At 49.1% G+C, this 20,308-nt stretch overlaps 1 protein-coding gene across 2 annotated transcripts in view; it reads left to right on the top strand.

Annotated features, from left to right (window-relative positions):
• LOC139373762 (adenylyl cyclase-associated protein 2-like) overlaps positions 1–20,308 on the top strand; it is a 92,235-nt gene that overhangs the window by 69,527 nt on the left and 2,400 nt on the right. For both annotated transcript variants that reach the window (XM_071114730.1, XM_071114729.1), the window contains exons 5-12: positions 5,389–5,532; positions 5,682–5,767; positions 5,961–6,066; positions 18,399–18,579; positions 19,019–19,194; positions 19,474–19,597; positions 19,802–19,884; positions 20,163–20,303. In XM_071114730.1, coding sequence (XP_070970831.1) covers positions 5,389–5,532; positions 5,682–5,767; positions 5,961–6,066; positions 18,399–18,579; positions 19,019–19,194; positions 19,474–19,597; positions 19,802–19,884; positions 20,163–20,303 — 1,041 coding nt within the window. The remainder of the gene's footprint in view (positions 1–5,388; positions 5,533–5,681; positions 5,768–5,960; positions 6,067–18,398; positions 18,580–19,018; positions 19,195–19,473; positions 19,598–19,801; positions 19,885–20,162; positions 20,304–20,308) is intronic.

Genomic DNA, 20,308 nt, shown 5'->3' with positions numbered 1-20,308 from the left:
GTGCTTAGGGTCGTTGTCCTGTTGGAAGGTGAACCTTCGCCTCAATCTGAGGTCCTGAGCGATCTGGAGCAGGTTTTCATCAAGGATCTCTCTGTAGTTTCCTCCGTTCATCTTTGCCTCGATCCTGACTCGTCTCCCAGTCCCTGCCGCTGAAAAACATCCCTGCAGCATGATGCTGCCACCACCATGCTTTACCGTAGGGATGGTGCCAGGTTTCCTCCAGACGTGACACGTGGCATTCAGGCCAATGAGTTCAATCTTGGTTTCATCAGAACAGATCATCTGGTTTCTCAGGGTCTGAGAGTCCTTTTGGTGCCTTTTTGCAAACTCCAAGTGGGCTGTCATGGGCGTTTTACTGAGGAGTGGCTTCCGTCTGGCCACTCTACCATAAAGGCCTGATTGGTGGAGTGCTGCGGAGATGGTTGTCTTTCTGGAAGGTTCTCCCATCTCCACAGATGAACTCTAGAGCTCTGTCAGAGTGACCATCAAGTTCTTGTTCACCTCCCTGACCAAGGTCCTTCTCCACCGATCGCTCAGTTTGGCCAGGCGGGCAGCTCCTGGAACAGTCTTGGTGGTTCCAAACTTCTTCCATTTAAGAATGATGGAGGCCACTGTGTTCTTGTGAACCTTCAATGCTGCAGACATATTTTGGTACCCTTCCCCAGATCTGTGCCTCGACACAATCCTCTCTCAGAGCTCTACGGACAATTCCTTCGACCTCGTGCCTTGGTTTTTGCTCTGACACTGTCAACTGTGGGACCTTATATATACAGGTGTGTGCCTTTCCAAATCATGTCAAATCAATTGAATTTTCCACAAGTGGACTCCAATCAAGTTGTAGAAACATCTCAAGGATGGTCAATGGGAACAGGATGCACCTGAGCTCAATTTCGAGTCTCCTAGCAAAGGGTCTGAATTCTTATGTAAATAAGGTATTTCAGTTTTTATATTTTATGCAAACATTTCTAAAAACCTGTTTTCACTTTGTCATTATGGGGTATTGTGTGTAGATTGCTGAGAATAATGTTTTATTTAATCCATTTTAGAATAAGGCTGTAACGTAACAAAATGTTGAAAAAGTCAAGGGGTCAGAATAGTTTCTGAAGGCACAGTAGTTTTATAAGTAGTTTTATATTAACCTCAATCATGGCCTTTGTCTTCCATTTGGAGCAGCCTTTGGTGGAACAGGGATTGTGACCCTGTACATCTCTCCCATAGGGACCCCAGAGCCGCCGGTAAACCTCTGGCTTTTCTCTCCCGCCGCTCCGGCCCGGAGTTGTGCTCTGTGGCTTTTTATGGGCATGTTCTATATTTGAGCTGCTCCTGCTCTTCTGTGTGTGTGTGTGAGTGTGTGTGTGTGCGCGTGTGTGTGAAGCTGGGCTCACGTGAGGCTTTTCACTCTGTGTCTGTGTGTGTGTGTCTCACGCTTTAGCTGTCTCGCCTCGACAGCCCTCTGCGCTGCTGTGAGGCTTTACACTGTAGAATCACACTGTTGGTTTCTCCTTGGTCACTTTCCACTGGGAGCTTTGATCTCATGTTTTGCATTATAACTCATAGCCTGGTCGTTATAGCTCATAGTCTGGTCATTATAGCTCAGACTTGGCCAGTCAGTGAATATCAACATAGTGGACGCCAAGCCATGGTATCAGATAGTGTGCTTGTACGGTACAGATCAAATAACTTGATGCTGCTCTTTGTTCCTTTTTTTCTCTTCTACTTTCTCTCTCCCTCTCTCTCTACCATCTCTCTCCCTGTCTTTCTGTCTAACTCTCTCTACCGTCTCTCTGTCTAACTCTCTCTACCGTCTCTCTCCATGTCTTTGTCTAACTCTCTCTACCGTCTCTCTCCCTGTCTTTGTCTAACTCTCTCTACCGTCTCTCTCCATGTCTTTGTCTAACTCTCTCTACCATCTCTCTCCCTGTCTTTCTGTCTAACTCTCTCTACCATCTCTCTCCGTCTCTCTGTCTAACTCTCTCTACCATCTCTCTCCGTCTTTCTGTCTAACTCTCTCTACCGTCTCTCTCCGTCTAACTCTCTCTACCGTCTCTCTCCCTCTCTTTCTAACTCTCTCTACCGTCTCTCTACCGTCTCTCTCTCATTACACATTCTTTCTCAGTGAATGGTGTGTAATGTAGGCCCCTGACCCACTCATAGCCTGGAGATATCCTGGCTATTTATGTCTCTCTTCATTGGAAGTGGGGGATGATTGAGAGGGGGGGTATTTGGGGCTCCTGTCTACCAATGTGGCTGAAATAAAATATTTGGGCCATCAGAGACCCCTGGTACAGTAACTGAAAGAGTTGAGGGGAGGGAGGGAGGGAGGAAGATCTTTAGCCTGAAAGATATGTACAACTCACAGATTAATCGTCACTAGGCCCAGGAGATCATCATCACAGATAAATTGGTCATAGCATCACTTTATCTCAGTGGGTATTTCCTCCATTTCATGGAGAAGTTGTTTTCTTTTAAGGATGCTCTAGCAGGCTAATTATTTTCGATGGGATCTGGAGAGAGTGAAAGTAAGACAGTCGAGGTTGGTCCTCCCTATGAAAGGACTGTCTATCTCATGTTATGAAAATCATGTGCATCTGATTTGGGCAAGAATTTGCTAAAAAAAAATAGTTATCTCTTTCTGTCTCTCCCTCTGACACACAAGGAGAAACTGTAGTATGTAAAATGCAGCAAACTATGTCGGAGTGTATAAGATTCTTATTCAAATCAAACCAATACACTTAGGAATAGAGCTGTACAGTACTTCTGACCATTTCATCCTCTCCACATCTGTATCTAACATTTTCTAGGAGAGGCTCTCTTTGAGGATTTAAGCCACTGATTGGATGACCTAAGATAGTTGTTCCCAACTCCAGACCTTGAGTACCCCCAACAGTACGCATTTTATTGTAGTCACAGACAAGCACACCTGATTCAACTTGTCAATTAATAATCAGGCCCTCAATGAGTTGAATCAAGAATGATTGTCCGGGGATACAACAAAAATGTGTGCTGTTCAAGTCCAGGCTCTAGCTGGGCCACTCAAGGACATTCAGAGACTTGTCCCAAAGCCACTCCTGCATTGTCTTGGCTGTGTGCTTAGGGTCATTATCCTGTTGGAAGGTGAACCTTCGCGCTAGTCTGAAGTCCTGAGCGCTCTGGAGCTTGTTTTCATCAAGGATCTCTCTGTACTTTGCTCCGTTCATCTTTCTCTCTCCTGATTAGTCTCCCAGTCCCTGCCACTGAAAAACACAGCATGATGCTGCCACCACCACCATGCTTCATTGTAGGGAATGTGCCAGGGTTCCTTTAGATGTGATGCTTGGCATTCAGGCCAAAGAGTTCAATCTTGGTTTCATCAGACCAGAGAATCATGTTTCTCATGATTTGACAGTCCTTAACGGTGCTTTTTGGCGAATTCCAAGCGGGCTGTTGTGCCTTTTACTGAGGAGTGGCTTCCGTCTGGCCACTCTACCATAAAGGCCTGATTGATAGAGTGCTGCAGAGATTGCTGTTCTTCTTGAAGGTTCTCCCATCTCCACAGAGGAACTCTGGAGCTCTGTCACAGTTACTATTGGGTTCTTGGTCACCTCTTTGACCAAGGCCCTTCTCCCCCGATTGCTCAGTTTGGTCGGGCGGCCAGCTCTAGGAAGAGTCTTGGTGCTTCTTAACTTCTTCCATTTAAGAATGATGGAGGCCACTGTGTTCTTGGGGACCTTCAATGCTGCAGAAATTTTTTGGTACCCTTCCCCAGATTTGTGCCTTGACACAATCCTGTTTCTACGGACAATTCCTTCGATCTCATGACTTGGTTTTTGCTCTGACATGCACTGTCAACTTTGGGACCTTATATTGACAGGTGTGTGCCTTTCCAAATCATGTCCAATTAATTGAATTTACCACAGTTGGACTCCAACAAAGTTGTAGTATCATAACTCAAGGCGAGACCCAGATGCAGATGGTTGGAGTCTTGGATGTTTAATAATCCAAAGGAGAAGGCAAGAGAATGGTCGTGGACAGGCAAAAGGTCAAAACCAGATCAGAGTCCAGGAGGTACAGAGTGGCAGACAGGCTCGTGGTCAGGCAGGCAGAATGGTCAGGCAGGCGGGTACACAGTCCAGAAACAGGCAAGGGTCAAAACCAGGAGGACTAGAGAAAGGATAAATTCAAAAGCAGGAGAACGGGAAAAAACGCTGGTTGACTTGAACATACAAGCACAGGGATAAATACACTGTGGAAAACGAGCAACACCTGGAGGGGGTGGAGACCATAACAAGGACAGGTGAAACAGATCAGGGTGTGACATGTAGAAACATCTCAAGGATGATCAATGGAAACAGGTTGCACCTGAGCTAAATTTTTAGTCTCATAGCAAAGGGTCTGAATAGTTATGTATTCAGACCCTTTGGTATTTCTGTTTTAAATTTTTAATGCATTTGCAAAAATGTCTAAAACATGGTTTTGCTTTGTCATTATGGGGTATTGTGTGTAGATTGATGAGGAACATTTTTTATTTAATACATTTTAGAATAAGGCTGTAACGTAACAAAATGTGTAAAAAGTCCGGGGGTCTGATTACTTTTCAAGTGCACTGTATTTAACCCATAATGCAATTAAATCAGTTGCCATAGCAATGGAAGAATAATCACATCCTTTCTCAAAATAAAGCTAAATAAATAAACAGAAATTATTATATTTATTTATCTTTCCCACAGCATATCGACACCACTGGGATATTTAGTTAAAATGTCATAGCAACATCGGCTTAGGTACAGGTCAAAATAAGAGAACTGTACTACAGTGTCACTAGGGAAACAATGTGTTCCTTTACCCAGTTGTGTGAAGGTAAACTGTAAACATTAGACCTGCTCAGTGCCTTACAAGGCCAGAGGGATCTCCCAATGAACAGAGGAATGCTGGGAGGAGAGGGAGGAGGGAGGGAAAGAGGGATGGAAGCTAGCAGGGATCTGGAAGTTCCAATGGAAAATGGATCCTTCTAATAAAATTCCAGTTGGCCAGTTATAAAATCACAGTCAAGTTGCACACTGCCTTCGACTAGCTGGCATGCATGGCAGAGTTGCTTGTGGGCAAGGCAGTAAGTGAAACTGCTATATAACGGGTAGCATGCGGTAACTGGCCCATTGAGACTGGTGCTCTCACTCAGGTTCTGGAGAGCACTGTGAGAGCTGCTCAGAGCACTATTACAGATGAATGTATGGGTGTTGAGTTATACTTAAGTCATTGATAAATGCTATTTGCATATTGTCGGTCATATAGAAAAGACACTACCTGTGAGATTGTTCAGTTTTTGTTGACAAGCATTCTCTCTCTCTCACTATCTTTCTCTCTCTTTCATTTTCCCTCTCTTTCTCTCCTCCCCCTGTCTCTCCCTCCCAGATGGAGCTGTCTGACCTGCTGAAGCCTATCTCAGAGAAAATCCAGGAGATTCAGAACTTTCGGGAATGTAACCGTGGCAGCAGCCAATTCAACCACCTATCAGCTGTCAGCGAGAGCATCCCAGCACTGGGCTGGGTCGCCGTGGTGAGGAGACATCACTCACTCATTCACATCTTCTTCACTGTGTTTCTGTGAATGCAGAGCAGAGATGTCTAAATTCATACATAGGGTCAGCTTTGTTTAACTACCTCTCTCTCTTTTTTTCTCTTTTTCTCACTCCTTCTCTCTTCCAGAGCCAGAAGCCAGTTCCCTATGTGAAGGAGATGAATGATGCTGCCATTTTCTACACTAACAGAGTTCTGAAAGACTATAAAGACTCGTGAGTATGACTGATAATGCATTACATCAACTTTAGCTTATTAGATACTTTGCAGATTATTATTGGTATGTAAAAATAACTGTCTGTGTCTTTTTCTCTCTCTGTGTATTCTTCCTAATCCATCCCCCTTTTTCCTTGTCACCCTCTCTCCCTCCCCTTCTCTCCGTCTGTCTGTTGATCTCTTTCTCTATAGAGACAAGCGTCATGTGGAGTGGGTGGGGTCCTACCTATCCATCTGGACTGAGCTTCAGGCCTTCATCAAACAGCATCACACAACAGGCCTAGTCTGGAGCAAGATTGTGAGTAGCAGCGACACTTAAGATTTACAAAAATAATCACCCAGTCCAGCAGAGGCTCCTCAGAGGAGAAGGGGGAGGGCCATCCTCCTCTGTGAATTTCATATTTTTTTAAATGTTTAAACATTAAAAAAGTTATCCTTTTTAGATGAAACCATACTAAATATAATCACGTCACCCCAAAATGTATTAAAACACACTATTTTGCAATGAAGGTCTACAGTAGCCTCAGCAGCACTCTGTAGGGTAGCACAATGGTGTAGCCGGAGGAAAGCTCGCTTCCGTCCTCCTCTGTCCTCCTCTGGGTACATTGACTTCAATACAAAACCTAGTGAGCTCATGGTTCTCACCCCCTTCCACAGACCTACACAGTAATTATGACAACTTCCGGAGGACGTCATCCAACCTATCATATATCTTGCAGCATGTACTGACGTTGTCCACCCAATCAAAGGATCTGAGAGTGAATCTAGTACTGAAAGCATAAGCTACAGCTAGCCATCACTGCGTTGCATAAAATGTAGTGAGTAGTTGACTCGAAGAGAGAGAAAGACTAGTTGAACTGTTTTGAATAAATTCATTTCTTCCAAAATGAAGGAGAAGTAAGAGATTTTGTTTAAAAAAAATAACTTTCAGTTTTGCTTACTTAGCTAGTAAATGCAGCTAGCTAGTTTAGCCTGCTCAAATAGAGGGATGCTATGTTAGCTAGCTGGCTATGTCTATCCAACACAACACTGGAACTCTTCCAAGTCAAGGCAAGCTTTTGGTTTGACTAATTTATTTCAACCGGGGCCCGCTGGGTTAAGTGCCAAACTGCTTACTGACTGTACACTGTAATGTTACTGCATGATAATGGCGGATTTACTAACGCGTTAGTTCTATTTGCTATGTTGACTATGATGTTACTTTGTCCAATACGATGACAACGATGTAGACCGTGTGTAGCAGTTTGGCTTGGAAAGGTTTTTTTGCCTGGTCACATACAGCTGATGTGTTGTGCATTGAAGTCCACAAGCGAAGGGACAAGGTGAGAGGAGAAGAGCGCATAAATGCGAGAAGGAATACAATGTGCAATGAAAATGAACTGTGTTTATGCGTGATCAGGGGTGTATTCATTCTGCCGATTCTGTTGAAAAACTTTTCTTAAACGGAAGTAAATGGAACAAAACAACAAAAATTGGGAAATTATATTATTTTATACTAATACAATTGCTCAGAGAAATACATTTTGTTTAACAAGTAATACATATTTTTTTAAAGGTATGGTTCAAATGATTGACACCACTCTTTTCAATACCTCACATTAGGATAATAACAGATAACACTGAGACTTTTTCTACAATGTTTTATGAGGATTTTAGACCATTCCTCCATACAGAATCCTTCCAGATCTTTGGTATCCTTTGTCTGTGCTCTTCAGTTCAAACCACAGGTTTTCAATATGGTTCAAGTCTGGAGACTGAGATGGCCATTGCAAAAATATTTTTAGGATGTATTTTATACAGTCATTTTGCTCATCTTTATTAAGGGTATCAATCATTTCGGACTCCACTGTATACCATCATCATGTTGTAGCTGTGCTTTAAAACAGTTACATGAGACATATAATGGATAGTTAATGTCTTATACTACAGCACTTCAGCAGCACTACGGTCCTCTAGCTAGCTAACGTCCAGTGGGGCATTCCCTACACATTCTATTATCCATGTGTTACAGCAGCAAAACCTGATCCAACCTCCTCAACACTGCCCTGAACACTGCTCCTCCCTGAGCCAGGAGTTTTTCATGACTCTGTGACCTGAGAAGGAACAACTTGGGTCCCACTGCCTGACTTCTCAGGACTTTCATCTGAGGTTGGATAAATAGGCCCAGAATTCACGGCTTTTTCCGTGATCAGGTCAAACGGTCAGGAAACGCTCCTGGCCCTATGGATGAACTATAACCTTGCTTGCCATGCAGGTTTGAACAGGCAGGAACAAGACTCAATGAATTACAGCTCGCCTCGAGACATAATTGTCTCTGACTCTGTTGGAGTCAGTTGTTTTCATCTGCAGCAGAGCCTCAGATGTTGTTTTCTGTTTCCTTATTTTTTACAGTGGTACAGGGCTGCTGTCCAAATGGCACCATATTACTTACATGGAGCCCATAGGGTCTGGCCAAACGTAGTGCACTATATAGGGAATATGGTGCCAGTTGGGATGTCGTTCTCATGTTAATTACCCCACAGTGTATATTTTTATGTGTAGTTATGCAGGCAGGCAGCTGGTTGCTTAAGGACCAGCTTGCATGAATGACTTGGTCCCTGGTGTACTGGTGGCTGCTTTGTGGTTCTCAATTGAGCAATTGTAGAGTTTGCTGGGAATTCATGCTCTTCTTCTATCGTCTGCGTTCTGTTTTCTTCCTCTACTACTCTTTGTCCTTTTCTCTTCTCCTTCTCCCTCCCCCCTTCTCCTTCTCCCTTCCCCCTTCTCCTTCTCTCTTCCCCCCTTCTCCTTCTCTCTTCCCCCCTTCTCCCTCTCTCTTCCCCCCTTCTCCCTCTCTCTTCCCCCCTTCTCCCTCTCTCTTCCCCCTTCTCCTTCTCTCTTCCCCCTTCTCCCTCTCTCCTCTTCTCCCTCTCTCTCCCTTCCCCCTTCTCCCTCTCTCTTCCCCCCTTCTCCCTCTCTCTTCCCCCCTTCTCCCTCTCTCTTCCCCTCTTCTCCCTCTCTCTCCCTTCCCCTCTTCTCCCTCTCTCTCCCTTCCCCCCTTCTCCCTCTCTCTTCCCCCCTTCTCCTTCTCTCTTCCCCCCTTCTCCTTCTCTCTTCCCAACTTCTCCCTCTCTCTTCCCTCCTTCTCCTTCTCTCTTCCCCCCTTCTCCCTCTTTCTTCCCCCCTTCTCCCTCTCTCTTCCCCCCTTCTCCCTCTCTCTTCCCCCCTTCTCCCTCTCTCATTCCCCCTTCTCCTTCTCCCTTCCTCTCTTCTCCCTCTCTCTCCCTTCCCCCTTCTCCCACTCTCTCCCTTCCCCCCTTCTCCCTCTCTCTCCCTTCCCCCCTTCTCCCTCTCTCTCCCTTCCCCCCTTCTCCCTCTCTCTTCCCCCTCCTTCTCTCTTCCCCCTTCTTCTCTCTTCCCCCCTTCTCCCTCTTTCTTCCCCCCTTCTCCCTCTCTCTTCCCCCCTTCTCCCTCTCTCATTCCCCCTTCTCCCTCTCTCATTCCCCCTTCTCCCTCTCTCTCCCTTCCCCCCTTCTCCCTCTCTCATTCCCCCCTTCTCCCTCTCTCATTCCCCCCTTCTCCCTCTCTCATTCCCCCCTTCTCCCTCTCTCATTCCCCCTTCTCCCTTCCTCTCTTCTCCCTCTCTCTCCCTTCCCCCCTTCTCCCTCTCTCTCCCTTCCCCCCTTCTCCCGCTCTCATTCCCCCCTTCTCCCTCTCTCATTCCCCCCTTCTCCCTCTCTCATTCCCCCCTTCTCCCTCTCTCATTCCCCCTTCTCCCTTCCTCTCTTCTCCCTCTCTCTCCCTTCCCCCCTTCTCCCTCTCTCTCCCTTCCCCCTTTCTCCCTTCACCCCTTCTCCCTCTCTCTTCCCCCCTCCCCCCCCCTCTCTCTCTCTCTCTCTCTCTCATCCCCCTTATCCCTCTCTCTTCCCCCCTTCTCCCTCTCTCTCTCTCGTCCCCCCTTCTCTCTCTCTCATTCCCCCCTTCTCCTCCCCCTTCTCCCTCTCTCTCTCGTCCCCCCCTTCTCCCTCTCTCATTCCCCCCTTCTCCTTCCCCTTCTCCTTCTCCCTCTCTCTCCCTTTCCCCTTCTCCCTCTCTCTCTCTCTCTCGTCCCCCCCTTCTCCTTCCCCCGTCTCCCTCTCTCTCCCTTCCCCCCTTTCCCCTCTTCTCCCTCTCTCTCTCTCTCTCGTCCCCCCCTTCTCCTTCCCCCGTCTCCCTCTCTCTCCCTTCCCCCCTTTCCCCTCTTCTCCCTCTCTCTCCCTTCCCCTCTTCTCCCTCTCTCTCCCTTCCCCCCTTCTCCCTCTCCCTTCCCCCCTTCTCCCTCTCTCTTCCCCCCTTCTCCTTCTCTCTTCCCCCCTTCTCCTTCTCTCTCCCCCCTTCTCCCTCTCTCTTCCCCCCTTCTCTTTCTCTCTTCCCCCCTTCTCCCTCTTTCTTCCCCCCTTGTCCCTCTTTCTTCCCCCCTTCTCCCTCTCTCTTCCCCCCTTCTCCCTCTCTCATTCCCCCTTCTCCTTCTCCCTTCCCCCTTCTCCCTCTCTCTCCCTTCCCCCCTTCTCCCTCTCTCATTCCCCCCTTCTCCCTCTCTCATTCCCCCCTTCTCCCTCTCTCATTCCCCCTTCTCCCTTCCTCTCTTCTCCCTCTCTCTCCCTTCCCCCCTTCTCCCTCTCTCTCCCTTCCCCCCTTCTCCCGCTCTCATTCCCCCCTTCTCCCTCTCTCATTCCCCCCTTCTCCCTCTCTCATTCCCCCCTTCTCCCTCTCTCATTCCCCCCTTCTCCCTCTCTCATTCCCCCTTCTCCCTCTCTCATTCCCCCTTCTCCCTTCCTCTCTTCCCCCTCTCTCTCCCTTCCCCCCTTCTCCCTCTCTCTCCCTTCCCCCTTTCTCCCTTCACCCCTTCTCCCTCTCTCTTCCCCCCCCCCCTCTCTCTCTCTCTCTCATCCCCCTTATCCCTCTTTCTTCCCCCCTTCTCCCTCTCTCTCTCTCGTCCCCCCCTTCTCTCTCTCTCATTCCCCCCTTCTCCTTCCCCTTCTCCCTCTCTCTCTCGTCCCCCCCCTTCTCCCTCTCTCATTCCCCCCTTCCCCTTCTCCTTCTCCCTCTCTCCCCCTTTCCCCTTCTCCCTCTCTCTCTCTCTCGTCCCCCCCTTCTCCCTCTCTCATTCCCCCCTTCTCCTTCCCCCGTCTCCCTCTCTCTCCCTTCCCCCCTTTCCCCCTTCTCCCTCTCTCTCCCTTCCCACCTTCCCCCCTTCTCCCTTCCCCCTTCTCACTCTCTCTCCTTCCCCCCTTCCCCCTCTCTCTCCCTTCTCCCTTCCCCCCTTCACCCTCTCAGTTCAATTCAAGGGCTTTATTGGCATGGGAAACATTTGTTAACATTGCCAAAGCAAGTGAAATAGATAATAAACAAAAGTGAAATAAACAATAAAAATGAACAGTAAACATTACATTCAAAATAATGAAGAAATATGTGTCTCTAATATGGTCATACATTTGTCATACATTTCCCCCCTCCCATTCTCCCTTCCCCCCTTCTAATTTCCCCCCTCCCATTCTCCCTTCCCCCCTTCTCATTCTCCCTTCCCCCCTTCTCATTCTCCCTTCCCCCCTTCTCATTCTCCCTTCCCCCTTCTCATTCTCCCTTCCCCCCTTCTCCCTCTCTCTTCCCCCCTTCTCCCTTCCCCCCTCCCATTCTCCCTTCCCCCCTTCTAATTTCCCCCCTCCCATTCTCCCTTCCCCCCTTCTCATTCTCCCTTCTCATTCTCCCTTCCCCCTTCTCATTCTCCCTTCTCCCTTCTCCCTCTCCCTTCCCCCCTTCTCATTCTCCCTTCCCCCCTCTCATTCTCCCTTCTCCCTTTCTCCCTTCTCCCTCTCCCCCTTCTCATTCTCCCTTCCCCCTTCTCATTCTCCCTTTCCCCTTCTCATTCTCCCTTCTCCCTTTCTCCCTTCTCCCTCACCCTTCCCCCCTCCCATTCTCCCTTCCCCCCCTCTCCCTTCCCCCCTTCGCCCTCTCCCTTCCCCCCCTCTCCCTTCCCCCCTTCGCCCTCTCCCTTCCCCCCTTCTCATTCTCCCTTCGCCCTCTCCCTTCCCTCCTTCTCCCTCTCCCTTCCCCCATTCTCCCTCTCCCTTCCCCCCTTCTCATTCTCCCTTCGCCCTCTCCCTACCCCCCTTCTCCCTCTCCCTTCCCCCCTTCTCCCTCTCCCTTCCCCCCTTCTCCCTCTCCCTTCCCCCATTCTCCCTCTCCCTTCCCCCCTTCTCCCTCTCCCTTCCCCCCTTCTCCCTCTCCTTTCCCCCCTTCTCATTCTCTCTTCCCCCCTTCTCCCTCTCCCTTCCCCCCTTCTCATTCTCTCTTCCCCCCTTCTCCCTCTCCCTTCCCCCCTTCTCATTCTCTCTTCCCCCCTTCTCATTCTCCCTTCCCCCCTTCCTCCTCTCCCTTCCCTCCCTCTCCCTTCCCCCCTTCTCCCTTCCCCCCTCCCATTCCCCCTTCCCCCCTTCTCATTCTCCCTTCTCATTCTCCCTTCCCCCCTTCTCATTCTCCCTTCCCCCTTCTCATTCTCCCTTCTCCCTTCTCCCTCTCCCTTCCCCCCTTCTCATTCTCCCTTCCCCCCTTCTCCCTTCCCCCCTCCCATTCTCCCTTCCCCCCTTCTCATTCTCCCTTCTCATTCTCCCTTCCCCCCTTCTCATTCTCCCTTCCCCCCTTTTCATTCTCCCTTCCCCCCTTTTCATTCTCCCTTCCCCCCTTTTCATTCTCCCTTCCCCCCTTCTCATTCTCCCTTCCCCCCTTCTCTCTCTCCCTTCCCCCCTTCTCATTCTCCCTTTCTCGCTGGCAGGTTTCCAATCAGAAATCATATTCCTGCATCCAGTGGAAGTGATACGTTTATTTGTTTATCTTTTTACATGACAATATAACTGAAAGTAAAACTCCTTAGACTTCACGTTTCTCTAAAGAGTGTTGAACTCAGTTCAAGGCCACTGTCTGTTTCAGTGATCTTCCAGAATCCTCTGTGTGGTCCTTTGAGGCATATAGACTGTCACACAATTTGGTGGACTGAAGGTGTGTGCTCGTGTGTGTGCACATGCGAGAGTGTGTGTCCCTCCTGCCGTTAGGTGTCAGGGTTTTGTGTGTGTGTTTGTGTGCGTGTGAGTTAAGGAGTGTGTGGCGTGGACAGGTGGTCCTCAGGGTGGACTTGAATGGACGTTTTCTTCACCAAAGAAAGCCGCAACAAAGCTCTGTAAAGTTCAGGCCCTACACACCTGCTCCAACACACCCCACAACCTACTTTAAACTACTGGGCTTTTCTCTCATCTAATCTGTCTGCTTCTGTTCAGAGGGGCAGGGACACACTGTCACACATGCAGACACACACACGTTGTGCATTCACACAAACTACACACACACAGCTCTGGATTCAGTCCGTATCCCAGAAGTATCACGGAAAATCTGCGTTATAGCTCGATTAAAATGTAAAGGCAATGTTCGTGGAGACTGCGTTCCCACGTTCGCGGTATACGCTGCATATGTCGGCTCAATCGGAAATGACCTTTCCATTTTTATGCGGATCTTTCATGATATGGAGTGAATCCAGCCCTTCATTTCATTGCCTTTAAAAGCTGCATTGTCACAACATACAGTCGGATTGAATCCCTGCCTTAGGTCTCCACTTTTCACCATATGCATATATAAATGTCAAGAACAGCACACAGTGGTAGTTAAGGATCCTATTTGCCAAGGGTGGACCACTCTGGTCCTGGAGAGCTGGAGGGACAGTGTTTGCAGGCATTTGTTCCAACCCAGCTTTGACGTTGGCCACATCTGCTACAAGAAACCAGTTGAATATGAAGACCCTCAACTATTTGTCCTATACTCCACCTGCCGGCCAACAACTGTATTTTATTTAACCTTTATTTAACTAGGTAAGTCAGTGAAGAACAAATTCTTATTTACAATGATGGCCTACCAAAAGGCAAAAGGCCTCCTGCGGGGCTGGGATGAAACATTTTAAAATGTTTAAGTACACACATCACGACAAGAGAGACAACACTACATAGAGACCTAAGACAACAATATAGCAAGGCAGCAACACATGACAACACAACATGGTAGCAGCACAAAACATGCTACAAACATTATTGGGCACAGACAACAGCACAAAGGGCAAGAAGGTAGAAACAACAATGCATCACGTGAAGCAGCCACAACTGTCAGTAAGAGTGTCCATGATTGAGGCTTTGAATTAAGAGATTGAGATAAAACAGTCCAGTTTGAGTGTTTGTTGCAGCTTGTTCCAGTCGCTAGCTGCAGTGAACTGAAAAGAGGAGCGACCCAGGGATGTGCGTGCTTTGATGACCTTTAACAGAATGTGACTCGCAGAATGGGTGTTGTATGTGGAGGATAAGGGCTGCAGTAGATACAGTATCTCAGATAGGGGGGAGTGAGGCCTAAGAGGGTTTTATAAATAAGCATCAACCAGTGGGTCTTGTGACGGGTTTACAGAGATGACCAATTTACAGAGGAGTATAGAGTGCAGTGATGTGTCCAGAAAGGAGTGCAGTGATATGTCCTGCCAATCTCTAAATTATGTCTCCGTAATCTAGCATGGGTATGATGGTCATCTGAATCAGGGTTAGTTTGGCAGCTGGGGTGAAAGAGGACCGATTACGATAGTGGATACCAAGTCTAGATTTAACTTTAGCCTGCAGCTTTGATATGTGCTGAGAGAAGGACAGTGTATCATCTAGCCATACTCCCAAGGACTTGTATGGTGTGACTTACCTCAAGCTCTAAACCCCAGCGGTAGTAATCACACCTGTGGGAAGAGGGGCATTCTTCTTACCAAACCACATGACCTTTGTTTTGGAGGTGTTCAGAACAAGGTTAATGGCAGAGAAAGCTTGTTGGACACTATGAAAGCGTTGTTGTAGAGCATTTAACACAAAATCCGGGGAGGGTCAGCTGAGTATAAGACTGTATAATCTGCATATAAATGGATGAGAGAGCTTCCTACTGCCTGCCTGAGCTATGTTGATGTAAATTGAGAAGAGTGTGGGGCCTAGGATCGAGCCTTGACAGGCAGTGGCTGAGACAGCAGATTTTCTGACTTTATACACTGCACTCTTTGAGAGAGGTAGTTAGCAAACCAGGCCAAAGACCCCTCAGAGACACCAATACTCCTTAGACGGCCCACAAGAATGGAATGGTCGACCATATCAAAAGCTTTGGCCAAGTCAATAAAAATAGCACAATATTGCTTAGAATCAAGGGCGTGTCAGTGACACATCCATAACCTGAGCGGAAACCAGATTGCATACCAGAGAGAATACTATAGACATCAAGAAAGACAGTCAGTTGATTTGACAAGTTTTTCCAACACTTTTGATAAACAGGGAAAAATAGAAATAGGTCTGTAACAGTTCGGAAAAGCTTGAACGAACCGTGGCTGCCTTCCAAGCAATGGGAAACTACCCAGAAAGGAGAGACAGGCTTGGCGTTGATAGGGGCAGCAACCTTAAAGAAGAAAGGGTCTAAACCATCTGACCCAGATGGTTTTTTGGGGTCAAGTTCCAGGAGCTCCTTTAGCACCTCGGACACTGTGTCTGCCTGCAGGGAGAAACTTTGTTGCGGGGCAGGGGAAAAAGAGGGAGAAGCATCAGGGAAAGTCACATTAGAAGGGGTGGGAGATGAGGAAATGTTGGACGGGCAAGGAGGCATGGCTGAGTCAAATAGGAATCCTGACTTAATGAAGTGGTGATTTAAAGAGCTCAACCGTCACGGCCGTCCTCCTCTTCATCTGAAGAGGAGGCGAAAAGGATCTGAGGACCAATACGCGGCGTGGTAAGTGTCCATGGTCAATCTTTAATAAAGAAAGTAGAGAACACTGAAAACTATACAAAACCAGTAAACAAAATAACAACCGTGAAGCTAATCATATGGACTGTGCTGAAACAAGCCATCAACATAGACAATCACCCACAAACAAACAGTGCAACCCAGGCTACCTAAGTATGATTCTCAATCAGAGACAACTAATGACACCTGCCTCTGATTGAGAACCATACTAGGCCGAAAACATAGAAATGCCCCAAAACATAGAAAAACAAACAGACTGCCCACCCAACTCACGCCCTGACCATACTAAATAAATACAAAACAACGGAAATAAAGGTCAGAACGTGACAGTACCCCCCCCCCCAAAGGTGCGGACTCCGGCCGCAAAACCTTGACCTATAGGGGAGGGTCTGGGTGGGCGTCTGTCCGCGGTGGCGGCTCTGGCGCGGGACGCGGACTCCACTTCATCATTGTCTTAGTCCGCCTTATTGTCCGCCTCCGTGGCTCTCTCACCATGGCCACCCTACTCAATGACCCCACTGGACAGAGGGGCTGTTTGGGACAGAGGGGCAGCTCGGGACAGGTGGGGCAGCTGCTCGGGACAGAGGGGCAGCAGCTCTGGGCAGAGGGGCAGCTCTGGGCAGCGGCGCCGGACAGGCGGGAGGCTCCGGCAGCGGCGCCGGACAGGCGGGAGGCTCCGGCAGCGGCAGGCTCCGGCAGAGGCGCCGGACCGGCGGGAGGCTCCGGCAGCGGCGCCGGACAGGCGGGAGGCTCCGGCAGCGGCGCCGGACAGGCGGGAGGCTCCGGCAGCGGCGCCGGACAGGCGGGAGGCTCCGGCAGCGGCGCCGGACAGGCGGGAGGCTCCGGACAGGCGGGAGGCTCCGGCAGCGGCGCCGGACAGGCGGGAGGCTCCGGACAGGCGGGAGGCTCCGGCAGCGGCGCCGGGCAGGCGGGAGGCTCCGGCAGCGGCGCCGGGCAGGCGGGAGGCTCCGGCAGCGGCGCCGGGCAGGCGGGAGGCTCCGGCAGCGGCGCCGGGCAGGCGGGACCACCTGCAGGAAGGAGACAGAGAGACAGCCTGGTGCGTGGGGCTGCCACAGGAATCACCAGGCTGGAGAGACCTTCAGGAGGCTTGAGGTTAGGAGGAGGCACCTGAAGGACCGGGCTGTGGGGGAGCACTGGAGCTCTGGTGCGCAACCTTGGCACTACTTCCCCAGGCTGGATAACCACTCTAGCCCGGACCCTCCAGAGTGCAGGCACAGGTTGAACCGGGCTGTGGGTAAGCACGGGAGATCTAGTGCTTACTACACGCACCTCTCCCTTAGGCTCCATTCCCACAGTCGCTCGGTACGAGCGGAGCGCAGGCAGAGGACGCACTGCACCCTCCCAGCGCCCCGGAGACACAGCACGCAGAGCCGGCGCAGGATACCCTGGACCAAAACTGCGTACCGGCGACCAGACCCGCTGAGCAGGCACCATACGCCCTGGCTCGATGCCCGCGCTCGCATGACACTCTCGGGGGGCTGTCCTATAGCGCACCGGGCTATGGACACATACTGGCGACACCGTGCGCTTAACCGCATAACACGGTGCCTGACCAGTAACGCGCTGCTTATAATAAGCACGAGGAGTGAGCGCAGGTCTGCTACCTGGCTTAGCTTCACCCCTCGTGTGCCCCCCAAAAAACATTTGGGGCTGTCTCTCGTACCTGTCACACTGCCGTGCTGCCTCCTCATATCGCCGCCGCTCAGCTTTCGCTGCCTCCAGCTCTGCTTTGGGGTGGCGATATTCCCCAGCCTGTGCCCAGGGTCCCTCTCCGTTCAGTATCTCCTCCCATGTCCAGGAGTCCTGTGATACCGGCCGCTGTTGTTGCTGCTGCTGCTGCTGCTGCTGCTGTCGTCGTTGTTTTCTACCACGCCGCTTGGTCCTTGGTTGGTGGGTGATTCTGTCACGGCCGTCCTCCTCTTCATCTGAAGAGGAGGCGAAAAGGATCTGAGGACCAATACGCGGCGTGGTAAGTGTCCATGGTCAATCTTTAATAAAGAAAGTAGTGAACACTGAAAACTATACAAAACCAGTAAACAAAATAACAACCGTGAAGCTAATCATATGGACTGTGCTGAAACAAGCCATCAACATAGACAATCACCCAAAAACAAACAGTGCAACCCAGGCTACCTAAGTATGATTCTCAATCAGAGACAACTAATGACACCTGCCTCTGATTGAGAACCATACTAGGCCGAAAACATAGAAATGCCCCAAAACATAGAAAAACAAACATAGACTGCCCACCCAACTCACGCCCTGACCATACTAAATAAATACAAAACAACGGAAATAAAGGTCAGAACGTGACATCAACCATGTGCTTATTGTCAGTAACAACCATACCAACAACATTAAGGGACATGGGCAGCTGTGAGGAGGAGGGTTTATTCTTCAGGTTTTTAACCATTTTCCAGAACTTCTTGGCGTTAGACCCACAGAGAGAGAACTGCTCCTTAAAGTAACTAACTTTGGCCTTCCAGATAGCCTGAGTGCACTTATTTCTCATTTGCCTAACCAAGTGCCAGTCAGCCTGAGTATGCGTGTGCCGAGCCTTTTGCCAAATGCAATTCTTGAGGTGGAGTAACTCAGCAAGATCATGGTCGAACCAGGGGCTCAACCTGTTTTTAGCTCTCATTTTCTTTTTGGGGGCGTGTCTGTTAACAATACCACTGAAAATATATAAAAAAGAAGGTCCAAGCATCTTCGACAGAGGGGGACTGTAGTTCCAGACTTCTTCACCATCATCTAGTCTTGATTCACAGAGAGTAACACTCCTCTCTCTATCTCTCAACACAGGGTCCCATTGCTCCTCCCTCTCTGTTCGCTCCTGCCCCTGGCGGTCCCAGCCCCCTTCCACCAACCCCACCCCCTGGACCCCCACCAGTCTTCACAGGCGAACTGCCACAGGCCAACAGCACCACTGCCCAGCACTCGGCTCTCTTCGCCCAGCTGAACCAAGGAGAAGCAATCACTAAAGGTAGCCAAGCCACCGTCACCCAGGGGTTGAAGAGCTCTGATCCAACTGCAGGGGGGGAGGGAGGGAGGGAGGGAAAAGAAGTAGAAACAGAAGAAGAAAGGGAGCGAGAGGGAGCGACAGTTACAGAGTTCTGAAAGCACCACTGCCCAGCACTCAGCCTTGTTTGCCCAGCTGAACCAGGGATCCAAAGGTAGCCAAGACAGGAGAGAAGACGAGGAAGAAGGAGGGGGAGAAACAGAAGGAGAAAGTGAGGGAGAATTGATGAGTTGCTGTGTTGAGGACATAGAAATAGTCCTTATATTTCTATGCTGTGCTTATTAAACAACAGTTAGGGTCAAAGTTTCTCAAATTGAGATTTTTTGATAGTTCATTTTTTTTATACATTTTTGTACTAAAACAATAACTTATTACAATGAAGTATCCTCTCTCTGTTCACTAGCATTAAAGCACGTCTCAAAGGACCAGATGACCCATAAGAATCCCGCCCTTCGCTCCCAGGGAGGGGAGAATCACGCCTCCCCATCCAAGAGCCGGAACCCCGGCGGCTCCTCCAACCTAGCGCTTCCCCAGAAACGACCCCCACTGCTGGAGCTGGAGGGGAAGAAATGGAGGGTGGTACGTTACCTAGTGTCTTGCCTCGCCTGCCAGGCTTCTAAGTTTTGCTATTATCAAAATGGAGGACATGGAGGATCTTAAAGAATTTCTCGTGAGTCAGGAACATTTTGGTGCTTCTCACATATTCAATGACCAAGACTGCTGTTAGTGTGTGACAGTACACTTTCGGAGGCGATGGTGATGTCTGGTGCTGCACCCAATGAGGTCATACAAAGGTGAAGGGTCAAACCGGAGAGGGGTCAGACGGTCACAGGTCTTGTTTGTTGTTTCTCCCCACAGGAGTACTTTGACCAGACTCATGACCTGGTTATCAAGGAGACAGAGCTGAGACAGGTGGCCTATGTCTTCTGCTGCAGCAACTCTACTCTACATATAGAGGGAAAGATCAACTCCATCATTGTGGGTGAGTTCAGCCATCTGTTGTATTACTTCTGAGTTGATCATACTGTATTTATGTTATTAAGGTTTGATCATTTATACTGCGACGTCATTTACAAAGGAGTGGCAATACACAGTGGACAATTTCTTTGTCATCTTTGACAGCATCGTTCCTGTATCTCTCTCACTCATGTATTTCATGCTTTCCTATGACGTTCACCTCTGACAGATAACTGTAAGAAGCTTGGTCTGGTGTTTGACAACATCGTTGGCATTGTGGAAATAATCAACTCAAAGGACATTCAGTTACAGGTCAGCTCAAATTTCATACATGTTCAAGCAGATAACATACAGTATGTGTTCTCTTTCCTCTCGGCATCTGAAGTTCAGCTTCAATGTACCTGCAATAACCCTATCATATATGTATAGTACTGGCACATTTAGTTTTATATGTTATGTTGGGCCATGAGTTAGGTGCCTCTGAGTTAGGGCCATGAGTTTTTTTTTTACTTTTCAGGTTATGCGGACAGGAAAAATGACTGTCCCTAGACTAGTTATAAGATGGAAGTATCTGCCCCACTTTTGTCCAGGTGATGGGTAGAGTTCCTACCATCTCCATCAACAAGACAGAGGGATGCCAAGTCTACCTGAGTAAGGACGCTCTGGACTGTGAGATCGTCAGCGCCAAGAGCTCCGAGATGAACATCCTGGTACCACAGGATGACGACTATGTGAG

Source organism: Oncorhynchus clarkii, chromosome 18 (genome assembly GCF_045791955.1).
Source record: "Oncorhynchus clarkii lewisi isolate Uvic-CL-2024 chromosome 18, UVic_Ocla_1.0, whole genome shotgun sequence".
Classification (NCBI taxonomy): domain Eukaryota; kingdom Metazoa; phylum Chordata; class Actinopteri; order Salmoniformes; family Salmonidae; genus Oncorhynchus; species Oncorhynchus clarkii.
Note: the sequence above shows the minus strand (reverse complement) of the source record. Positions and strands in the feature narration are given on the sequence as shown.